We start from the raw sequence: 11,710 nt of genomic DNA on the forward strand, positions 1-11,710 counted from the left end.
TCAAAAGGCGGTATGGGGGCCGGCCCAGTGGTGCAGCAGTTAAGTGCACACATTCCGCTTCAGCAGCCCGGGGTTCGCTGGTTCAGATCCCAGGTGCGGACATGGCATCGCTTGGCAAGCCATGCTGTGGCAGGCATCCCACATATAAAGTAGAGAAAGATGGGCAGGGATGTTAGCTCAGGGCCAGTCTTCATCAGCAAAAAGAGGAGGAGTGGCAGCAGATGTTAGCTCAGGGCTAATCTTTCTCAAAAAAAAAAAAAAAAAAGAAAAAAAAGGTGGTATAGAGGCCCGCCCCATGGCCCAGCGGTTAAGTTTGCACACTCCACTTTGGCGGCCCAGAGTTTCACTGGTTTGGATCCTGGGCGTGGACATGGCACCCCTCATTAGGCCATGCCGAGGCGGCGTCCCACATGCCACAACTAGAAGGACCCACAACTAAAATGTACAACTACGTACCGGGGGATTTGGGGAGAAAAAACAGGAAAAAAAAAAAAAGATTGGCAACAGTCGTCAGTTCAGGTGCCAATCTTCGGGGGGGGGAAAAAAAAACGGAGGTATATACCACAGTAACTTCACAAGTGGCCCAAGGTAGAGAAGAGCCTAACTCAGAAAAAAAATATGGGTGTGGATTTTGTCCAATGAATGGATTATAATTTAATATATAAGAAACTCATTAAGTTTTTAAAATCAGTTTTACTAGATTGAACAATAAGGGACAGGAATAGTACCAAATCTAAAGAGGGCTCTGAACTCTCAAATTTCTCTGGCCAAGAATACTTCTTAGTGAAAAACATGGGCCACTTTTATGGAAAAAGGAGGATGACTCAGAGGTAGAAAAAAACAACCCGGGGGTGGAGCCAAGAGCTGTGGAGAATCACTTCCAGGGAACAGGATTATTCAAGGGACTGGTGACATGTGCCCAGATAAATTTCAGAATCTCTATGGACCAGGGACTACTTGGTGACTCTTATTTCCCCCCTTTCAGAATGGGAGATAGCTGTCTCACCACAGTATGTTTGGTGCATGGGAAGCACATAATTTGTCTAACTAGTTCACAGGTCTTTAGACTGAGAATACTATACTTAAGGAATCTCATTCAAGGAGACACATACACACTGGAGCTGATTTAGATGATGGGATCCTGGGGCTCAAGCCTGACTCTGATGCAATAGTAGGATGAAAATATTGGAGTTTTGAGGAGTGTTTTGCATGTGGGAGGAATACAGATTTAAAAACTTACTTACATATCCTGGGCTGATACACTGTACTGCTTAAGTTCTGTTACATAGGTCACACCTATATATTGAATAAACAATCAATTGTACATGAGTAAAGCATTTCCACTGTGGAAAGAAGTGGGTTGTCACACCAATTGTTTCTATCACCCATCTGTATTTGCAGTGGAAGAACATAAGAAATTTTTCTTGTTCCAAGACTTGTGAAACAGTGTGATACTCTAACTCTGCATTAGTTCCCTGAATTATAGGCCATATACACACAGGAGACAACCAAGCAAGCAGAGGAGAAAAAAAAAAGTCATGAAACACTCAAAAACAGATTTAGCTTTGAAAATAACTGTAGCAAAAGCTACACACATTTCTAAAAGACTGATACATGTAGGTACATGTAAATAATCTATGTTCAACTTTTTCCAAGTACTCCAAAGGGTAACATTTTAACCTTTCTACTTAAATAATATCAAGCATCAAAAATATATCAACAATTCAAAGAAGAGTATTCCTGACAACAAAGACCACTTCACTCAACAGAGCAGCTCCCAAAGTCATTAAGTCCTAACTGGTTCAAAAATACAGCTTTTTTTCACACACGATGTGTGTGTATCATGTTACTGACTGGGGTTTAAAGGAATCTGGAAAAATAGTACCTCGTCCTTCCCTTCTCCCATGTTAAAGTTTTCTTTTGTGTGTACTCTTCCATACATATTTCAGTCTCTACATACACACACAAATAAAAAAACCTGAAACAATAGGGGATATTACACCTTTTACTTTGAAATTTTTCTCACCAACCTTTTCTCTTGCTGACTTCTTAACTGTCCTGTTCTGTGAATTGTTCGCTGATTTCTCCAATAATTTATCATATTAAAGTTATCTTTGTATATAGGGATATTAATACTCTTCCTATTACTAACAAATATTTCTTCTAGTCTACCTGTCTTTTTAACTTTGACTCTGGTCCCCTTCCATATTGCATTTAAATTTTTTGTTAAGTAAAATATGTCTGTCTAGGTTTCCAACCCTATTAAAAAGATCACTACTCCAAGGTTGTATAAAAATTTTCTTTAAGTGGGTATCTTCGTAACGTGTTTCAACTCTTGAGGCAAGTGTGAGGAACTCCTGCAATGTTTCTTTTTTTTTTAAAGTAATTAAAAAAGGGAAGAAATGAATTTGGGCAAGACGGAGAGCAAGAAAGGATGATGGAGTTGACTGTCCCATGATTCTACATAAGAAAAATCCTAAATTTCAGAAAATGAGACTTGCAATGTTGTGTATTCCTCCATTACAAAGCCACATTCTCAGAAAATGCAGAATTTAAAAAATGTATTTTGATGCATCCACTCCATTAATGTGGATGAAATTTTACATATATGTACATCATTTTATACTCACATATACATTGCAACTATTTTTATTCTCACTTTTTTTGAATAATGCTTACCTATTAAGTTGAAAAGATTGTAGGAAAGGAAGAAGAGGATATTTGGGAAAATTATCCAATCCTTCCTACATTAACCAAATACAAATACAGAAATTCTCCATTTTAAAATATCACATATACTTTAAGTCAAATAAAATGGAATAAATATTACTTAAAACAATAGCATGCTAAAAAAAATAGTCAATGCATGATTGTTTATTTAAAATATTATGATTCTAGATGTAAATACATATGGGCTTACATAATTTATAGTTCATATAAACCCTCAATTAAAATGCTTAATTGTTCATCCACAATGCCCTTTTTCTAATAAGCATAATAATAAATTTTTTATCTCACTGAAAGTGTTCAAAGCCTTTTGAATCTTGATTTGTGAAGAAATTAATGAAAAATAACTTAAGCTTAACTACATCAAACAATGGTATTGTTTGCAATGCTGTCACAGACTTCTCCATGGTAAAATGGTCACATATTGTTATTGCACAATTTCTAGGTACAGGTTATGTGCACATAAACTCTCTAAATAATGACAGTTGCAGTGTTTTCACTGTAACTTACTCAACACATTTAAAATTATGAATACAATTTACAAAATCTTTAACAATATACTTTTAAGATAAAAGTATCCTGAGGATATTACAAAATTCATTATACCAGCCCTTCATTTCTTTGCTTTGACTCTTTAATTTCCAAGATAATAGTTGTTCATACTTTGTTACATAAAAATGTTCTTATAGTTCCTATTAACAAAATATATTTAAGCTAAATAGTATGTATTTGTCCCTTAAACATTTAGTCCCATCTGCCTCTAGTCTCCTTGGTTAAAATCAAGTATTCATCAAGTTTTCTATAATTCTGAATCAGAAAAGGTATAGCACAAAACAGACAGAAATAGGGTTAGCACATTTAAGTTAAAAGCATTGTGCATTTTTAATATTTTGGTCGTAGTTTATAATAAAATAATATATTTTGGCAAAAATAATAAAATATAAGGTTTAGTTTATTTTCTATCAGTGGTAGATCTGGCAGGTATTTTACATTTGTAAATACTATCTATTTAATTTGACTGTTTTCACATTTGTTTCTAAAAACACTGCTATAACGTTTTCAGAACTTTGAGACTAAAAGCATCTAAAAAATAAGAAATAAAATAAAAACAAAGTGTTTGGTGCTCAAAACTTCTTTTACAAATTTATAAACTTACTTTTAAGTGTCTCATACATGCCAACACAGAATGGTTATTGCCTGCTAAGACTTATTTGACTCAATGTAATCTTTAAAATAATAATTTTGGAAGCCTTCCTGAAATTAATTTGAAAATTAGGATGGGAATTCAAAAAGTAAAAAAAAAGAAAACATAGAAAAAAACAGTTGCAAAAAGAGCAGTTATTCTGGTGGCAGTAGTTGTTATGGCACAAAAACACAAGAAAAGATGTAATTTTCTCTTAAATATACACAAACTATGTTCAAATAAGATGTGTAAGATATATTACATATATACACACAACCACACACACATATATACACACACTTTGGCTCCAGAGGGGAAACTGATGAAAACTTTACTTAATAAGCCATTTGGCTCCTTTATCACTGAAGTCCCAATGACAGTTTTAATAGAGATGTTTGTTATTTTTTTGATTTTTATCCAAATATCAATCTATCTCATTAATTAAGAGAAAAAGCATTTGAGATGTTTAAGTTTGAAAAAAGAAGTGAGGGTGTGGTGAATTAAGTGATGACTGATATGCAACTGCCTTTACATAAGGTGTGAAAGAAATTCATACAGAGATATCTGCAGAAGAGTTTATCAACAATAAGAAAACAAAACTCCTTTAACACCATGACATATTCACTACAACATACTATAAATATGTATTATTACAGCATTACTTATACATTCTACTTTAGGCAATATAATCTAATTCTGAATGACCTTGTTAATTTTTAAGGCATCAGTGCATCAAGGGCAAAGCTCCGTAAAATAAATATGAAAACAAGAAAGCATTAGCTTATCTGTGGCACAGAGAGTGATCGTTGTACATTATATGTGTTGGCCACTTCCATGGAATAGGTAATAAATTATATATCTTATTTTTAAAATGTTATAGCATAAATTTCACATCATTTTTCAACACTTCATTTAATGGGCTAAACTGATCCGGCAGTATTCTCATTTTCATTGTTCCATCAGCGCCACATGAAAAAATGTGATTTGCTGGCCCTGTCTCAATTTGCATCACTCCTGTTCCGATATTTCTGAAAATGGATTGCCGAGCATGTTCATTGATAAAAGTGTGGAGAAGATTAAAGGCAGAGAGACTCCATATCTGAAAGACATTAAGAACAAAATAAAAATTGGAGTTGACGGTTACCTTAAAAATTCAAATGAAAGATTTAGGCCTGTCTTCCTGTGCAAATAAGGAATTTCTAAAACAAAGATGGAGAAAAACGTGTGTAGGCCTAAAGTCATAACATCATGATTCTGTACAGGGTGTTGCAATTTTCCAAATCACTTTGATATTATTACATTCTTGAAAAATCCATCCAGTAAGAGAGGAAGGTATTTTAAACCCTGCATTGGAGATGAAAAAACTCAGGTATAAGGATGTTAACTGTACAATGCTACAGAAACTTATGATATTATAGGGACTACAATCAAAATTTCCTATCTCTCAGGAAAGCTTTTACTGTGTAATTGTATAGTGGGGTAATTCTTTCTCTATAATACAGAATATCCACCAGGGGATCAGAAGCACCGGAAACAGAGAAGTACCAGACACCTAGAAGCCCTCAGACCAGGCAAAACCATGTTCCAACTGCAAGATAAAGTTAATTATTACAACTTCAGTATACTTAATTTACTAAGATTTTCTATTTTCAGTCCTTACCAAAATAAATGTGTCTTTCCTAAAGTAATTTATAAGCATCTTCACTTATGTGAAGGATCTAAATGCTTTCAGAACATCCATTTTAAGTTTAGGGAAACCAAATTATTTCCTGAGTTTTTGAGATTTTTTTTTCTTGTTGTTCGGGAAGATTGGTCCTGAGCTAACATCTGTGCCAATCTTCCTCTATTTTGTATGTGAGTCACTGCCACAGCATGGCCAACAAGCGGTGTCAGTCTGCACCTGGGATCTGGACCCATTAACCGAGGCTGCTGAAGTGGAACATGCCAAATTTAACCACTATGCCACAGGGCCAGCCCCCCGAGATCATATATATTTTTTTCTTTTTGAAAGATTTTATTTTTTTCCTTTTTCTCCCCCAAAGTCCCCCGGTACATAGTTGTATATTCTTCATTGTGGGTCCTTCTAGTTGTGGCATGTGGGATGCCGCCTCAGCGTGGTTTGATGAGCAGTGCCATGTCCGCACCCAGGATTTAAACCAAGGAAACACTGGGCTGCCTGCAGCAGAGTGCACGAACTTAACCACTCGGCCATGGGGCCAGCCCCAGAGCATATATTTTTTTAATCTTTGCTTCTTTTCCCTAAGTAATTCATTAATTCATACTACTCTACACACGAGTGTTAAATTGTGTCTTCTAAATACTACATGGTATAGTTTCAAATCTTTTTTTATTTGATTAAATAGTAAACCTCAGAATCACAGTACAAACTAATCTAAAGAACTAATCTAGGGGCCAGCCTGGTGGTGCAGCGGTTAAGTTCGCACATTCCACTCCTCGGTGGCCTGGGACTCGCTGGTTCAGATCCCAGGTGCAGACATGGCACCACTTGGCACACCATGCTGTGGTAGGCATCCCAAATATAAAGTAGGCGAAGATGGGCACAGATGTTAGCTCAGGGCCAGGCTTCCTCAGCAAAAAAAACAGGAGGACTGGCAGTAGTTAGCTCAGAGCTAATCTTCCTCAAAAAAAAAAAAGGAACTAATCTAAAACATAGTATGACATTCTAAACTGAGGGCAGTTCAGAAAAGAAACTAGCTTCAAACTAAAGGAAAAGAATTTTGTATGGAAGTTCATGTATATATTTGATTTTAAGAAAAGCCTTTTCAAAATTCTACAATTCTAGTTAATTTTTTCTGGCTGAGAATTATGAAAACAATATGACAATTCTAACAAAGTAGTCCAACTTATTTGCATTAAATAGTCTCACTAGCACTTAATAAGTCTAAAGAACTAGTCAGCCCTGGTGGTCTAGTGGTTAAGATTCAGTGCTCTCACCACAGAGGCCTCAGTTCTTTTCTTGGTCAGGGAACCTCACCACCCATCTGTTGGTTGTCACACTGTGGTGGCTGTGATGCTGAAAGCTATGCCGCCACCAGTATTTCAAATACCAGCAGGGTCACCCATGGTGGAAGGTTTCAGTGGAGCTTCCAGACTAGAGAAACTAGAAAGAAAAAACCTGGCCACTGACTTCCAAATAAAGTGGCCATGAAAATCCTATGAATAGCAGTGGAGCATTGGCTGACATAGCACCAGAATGTGAGAGGATGGCACAAACAGACCGGGCAGGGTACTGCTCTGCTCTGCTGTACACAGGGTCACTAGGAGTTGGAACTGACTTGATGGCACGGAAAACAACAAGAAACTAGACTTCTACAGTGGGTTGCAGACTATTAGAATAACTTAGGGACTAGTCTAAACTGACTTATTCCTAGAGAACTTTTGAAGTGTGGCCAGAAAACTCTCTATCAAAATCACAAGGTATGTGCTATAAAAATGCACATTCCTGAGCCTTGGACTTACTGAGTATTTCTGGGGTGGGACCTAGCAACACTATTTCTGGGCTAGGGTACATTTTTAATAAGCTGCTTAATGTTTAAAGAAAGCTACTTAACATTTAACTAAACAACCTCTAAGTTTCAAATACAGTGGACTTTGAGAAGGACTGTTAGAGGCAGGGCTTATCCAGGTACATTCAGATTTCTTGAATTAGGCACTGAGTAGTTGGATGCTGATGCTATAAATGAAAAATTAGGGAGAAACTTGGGATAAAGGAAAATGCCAGTATATTTCACAGCACCTGAAAGTGAATTCAGTATCTCTGTACATGGAGTCAAGACTAATTCTAATGTCTGAAATATGTTTATATTCATGAAAAATCCAGTTCTTTTGCATGCATTAACTAAACATATTTGAAAAACGATTGTAAAACAGACAATATTATTTCATTCATTAAAAGACCTTATTAAATAATAATTAACATTGTTGACTACAAAGGAGTTAATATTTCTACTATTTAAATAGACTGGTGTCATCAATATGATTAAAGACCTAAGGTTTCTGAAGATTTCTTTTCATTGTGTAGATATTGTGGCATTACTGTATTCACCTTTATGTTGCCTTCAGCAGATCCTGTAACAAAGTACTCTTCAGTTGGATCAATAGCAATGGCTTTAACAGGAGAATCATGGCTCTGGAAAAGCTGCTTTTGTTGTCGTTGCCGAAGGTCAAATACACATGTAAAGCCTTTTCTGCCACCTGATATTAGTAGCTGATGTTTTGGAGCATATGCTAAAACAGTCGCTCCACTATCATGACAAGTAAAAGCTGAAAGTTAAAAAAAAAATCAAAACAGTAAAAACCATTTAACAGTATAAGAAACAGACTGCTGGCTTTTGGCCAAGTTGGAATGATAGAACTGATTCATTCTCTTGCCTGAAACAATTAGAAAACCAAGTGATATATAGGAAACAATGGTTTGAGACACTGAACATCAAGCAATGAAGAACAATGATCTCTGAGAGATGAGAAACAAATCAGGTGAGCCATACAATGCCCCAGCTTACTGCCTGTAGAGTATTCTCTGGCCAGGGCACAAAGAAGGGGAACCCAAATTGACCTGGGTTCCTGTCCTCACCAGGCATACTGGAAAATCTCATAATTCACAAGGTACTGGAGAGAGTACTCAGAAAGTTTTGCTTCAGTAGTAGGGCAAAATTAGCCTCATACTAGATGCTGCTTTGGTTCTATTTAACAAAGTTCTCCCAAATCTAACTGTTTCTAAGTTAACTTAGCTAAAATCTGTTTCCAAGTAACTGAGTCCCAGAACAAAGTTCAAAAATATTTACTGAATACAAAAATAATCAGTACCTAATAGGGTAAAATTCACGATGCCTGGCATCTCATAAAAAATTACCAGGCATGCAAAGAAGCAGAAAAATACAACCTATAAGGAGAAGAAAATCCATCAATTGAAACTAACCCAGAAATAACACAGATGATAGAATTAGTAGATAAGGAAATTAAAAGCCGTTATAGCTGTATTCCATATGTTCAAGAAGCTAGATGAAAGACTAAGAATGTTAAGTAGAGACAGGAAAGGTATAAAACAAGAGCCAGATCAAAACTCTAGAGATTAAAAACTACAACATTCAAATGAAAAATGTACTGGATAGAATTAAGAGCAAATTAAACACTGCAAAAAAAAAATTAGTGAACTTGAAGACATAGCAATATAAATATCAGAAATATGAAAATATAATTTATATTTTTTCTTTTAAAAAGAAAGTCTAGCCTAACAGATCTTAGGGAAAAAAATCTGTATATAGCTCAAAGACAGTAACAGCATAACGATGGAGAAGGAAGATTTAGGAGTTAGCCTGCCAGGGCTGAACTCTTTGGTTTTGTCTGGGTTTAAATGTATACCTTATGTGAATTATTTAATCTAAGTCTCCATTTCATCAATTGTACAATAGGAGATAATACCACTTGCCTAATAGGTTTGTGTGAGGATTAAATTAGTAAATATATTCAAAGCATGGACGGACCTGGCATATAGTAAGTACTCAATAAAATTTATTATCATTCTAAGAATATAAATAAAATTATAGAGATGGGTTTTTTGAATTGAACCAGCACTCGGAAATATAACTTACATAGAGTAAAATGCAGAAACTTTAAGTGTACACACTAGATGAGATTTGACATATGTACATTCCTGTGTAACCATCACTCAGACCAAGACAGAAATTTTGCATCATCCCAGAAAGTTCCCTCATGACTCTTTGTAAATCCTCCTCTGCCACAAATGCAATCACTATTCTCATCTCTATCCAATTAGTTTTGCCTGTTCTTGAACTTCACATGAATGGAATTTTATAGTATAGACTCTTTTGCACCTGGCTTCTTTTCCTTCAACATAATGTTTTGGAGGTTAATCCTGGTTGTCCCATGTATCAGCAGGTCACGCTTTTTTATTGCCGAATAGTATTCTATTATCTAAATATACCACAGTTTCCTGTTGGACATTTGTGTTGTTTCCAGTTTTGGGCCACGATAAATAAAGCTGCTAAGAACATTACTATACAAATCTTTTTGTGGACAATGTGTTTTCATTTCTTTTGAGTATATGCGTATGAATATATAATGCTGGGTGATGTTAGATGCATGCTCAACTTTATTAGAAACTGCCAAACAGTTTTCCAAAAGAGTTGTGCCATTTTATACTTCTATCAGAAAATCATGAGGGTTCCAGTTTCTCCACATTCTCTCCAAACCTTGGAATTCTAGAACCTTTAATTTTGGCCATTTCAGTGTATAGAGTAGTATCTTATGGTGAACTTAGTTTGCATTTCCCTGATGACTACTGATGTTGAGCACCTTTTCATATGCTTATTTGCCATTCAGATATTGAGAAAGAGGCAATTTTTAAAAGTCTTGAATACATTATTTCTTTCATGGACTGTGCTTTTGGCATTGTATCTAAAAACTCATCACCAAACCCAAGGTCACCTAGATTTTCTCTGATGTTCCCTTCTAGAAAGTTTTACTGTTTTGTATTTTACATGTGGGTCTATAATTCATTTTGAGTTAATTTTTGTGAAAGGGGAGAGGTTTGTACCTTTCTACATGTCAACATCCAATTGTTACAGCACCTTTTGTTGAAAAGACTGTCTCCATTGAATTGTCTTTGCGCCTTTATTAATGATCAGTCTATTATATACTTGTGGGTCTATTACCAGGCTCTCTATTCTGTTCCATGATCTATGTCTATTCTTAAACCAATACCACAATGTCTTGATTACTGTAGCTTTATAGTAAGTCCTGAAATCAGGCAGTGTGACTCCTCCAAGTCTGGTTTTCTTCAATATTCAGTATTCTAGATCTGCTGCCTCTCTACATAAACTTTAGAACCATTTTGTTGATAGCTACAAAATAGCTTGCTGAGATTTTGATTAGGATTGCATTGAATCTATAAAGTTGGGAGGAACTGACATCTTAACAACATCAAGTCTTTCTATTTGTGGACGTGAAATCTCTCTCCATCTTTGACTTCTTTTATCTTTTCTGTAGTTTTCTCCAACAGATGCTATACATACTTTGTTAGATTTATGCCTCAGTGCTTCATTAATTTGGGTGCTATTATAAATAGTAACGTTTTTTAAATTTCAAATTCCAATTGTTCATTGCTGGTATATAGGAAAGCAACTGACTTTGATATATTGACCTGGTATCCTGTGACTTCACTATACTCACACATTAAATCTAGGAGAGGTTTTTCCTCTGTAGATTCTTTGGGATTTTCTATACAGACAATCATGTCATCTGTGAATAATGACAGTTTTCTTTCTTTCCTTCCAATCTGTATACCCTTTATTTCCTTTTCTTGTCTTATTACATTAGTTAGGAGTTTCAGTACAATGTTGAATAAAAGTGATGACAGGACATAATACTATGCAATAACTGATGTTCACAATGATGACGTGTGGCTACCAGATTCAAAGTAAAAACAAATGATTTTTATATTATCTACGTTCTACTATCCTTCATCAAGGGATAGTGAAGAGTTAATTATGTTTATTGCATTTTTCTGCTTTCAAACTCTGCCACCATTGGCAAAATAAACCTCAGAAGGTAATAAATATGTCATTAAAAACACATCCATTTAAAATCATGTTTTAGTTTATAAACTTCTTGACTTTCAAAATTTATAAAATGCTTTCAAAACTTACCATGGATTAAACTATTGCCAGGTGCTACAAGAGTATCCCATAAACATATGTTTCTGGAAAAAAAAGATTACTTCTTAAGTGACACAAAAACTTAACAGATTAACAGCCAGAA

General features: G+C 35.3%; 1 protein-coding gene across 4 annotated transcripts in view; it reads right to left on the reverse strand.

The window, feature by feature from the left end:
* Positions 1-2,854: 2,854 nt before the first annotated feature.
* The window catches only part of DMXL1 (Dmx like 1), a 132,883-nt gene continuing 124,027 nt past the window's right edge, over positions 2,855-11,710 (reverse strand). For all 4 annotated transcript variants that reach the window (XM_046665502.1, XM_046665501.1, XM_046665500.1 and 1 more), the window contains 3 exons: positions 11,599-11,651; positions 7,977-8,194; positions 2,855-5,009 (listed from right to left, as the gene is read on the reverse strand). In XM_046665502.1, coding sequence (XP_046521458.1) covers positions 4,785-5,009; positions 7,977-8,194; positions 11,599-11,651 — 496 coding nt within the window. In that variant the 3' untranslated portion in view covers positions 2,855-4,784. The remainder of the gene's footprint in view (positions 5,010-7,976; positions 8,195-11,598; positions 11,652-11,710) is intronic.

This window comes from Equus quagga, chromosome 7 (assembly GCF_021613505.1).
Source record: "Equus quagga isolate Etosha38 chromosome 7, UCLA_HA_Equagga_1.0, whole genome shotgun sequence".
Taxonomy (NCBI): domain Eukaryota; kingdom Metazoa; phylum Chordata; class Mammalia; order Perissodactyla; family Equidae; genus Equus; species Equus quagga.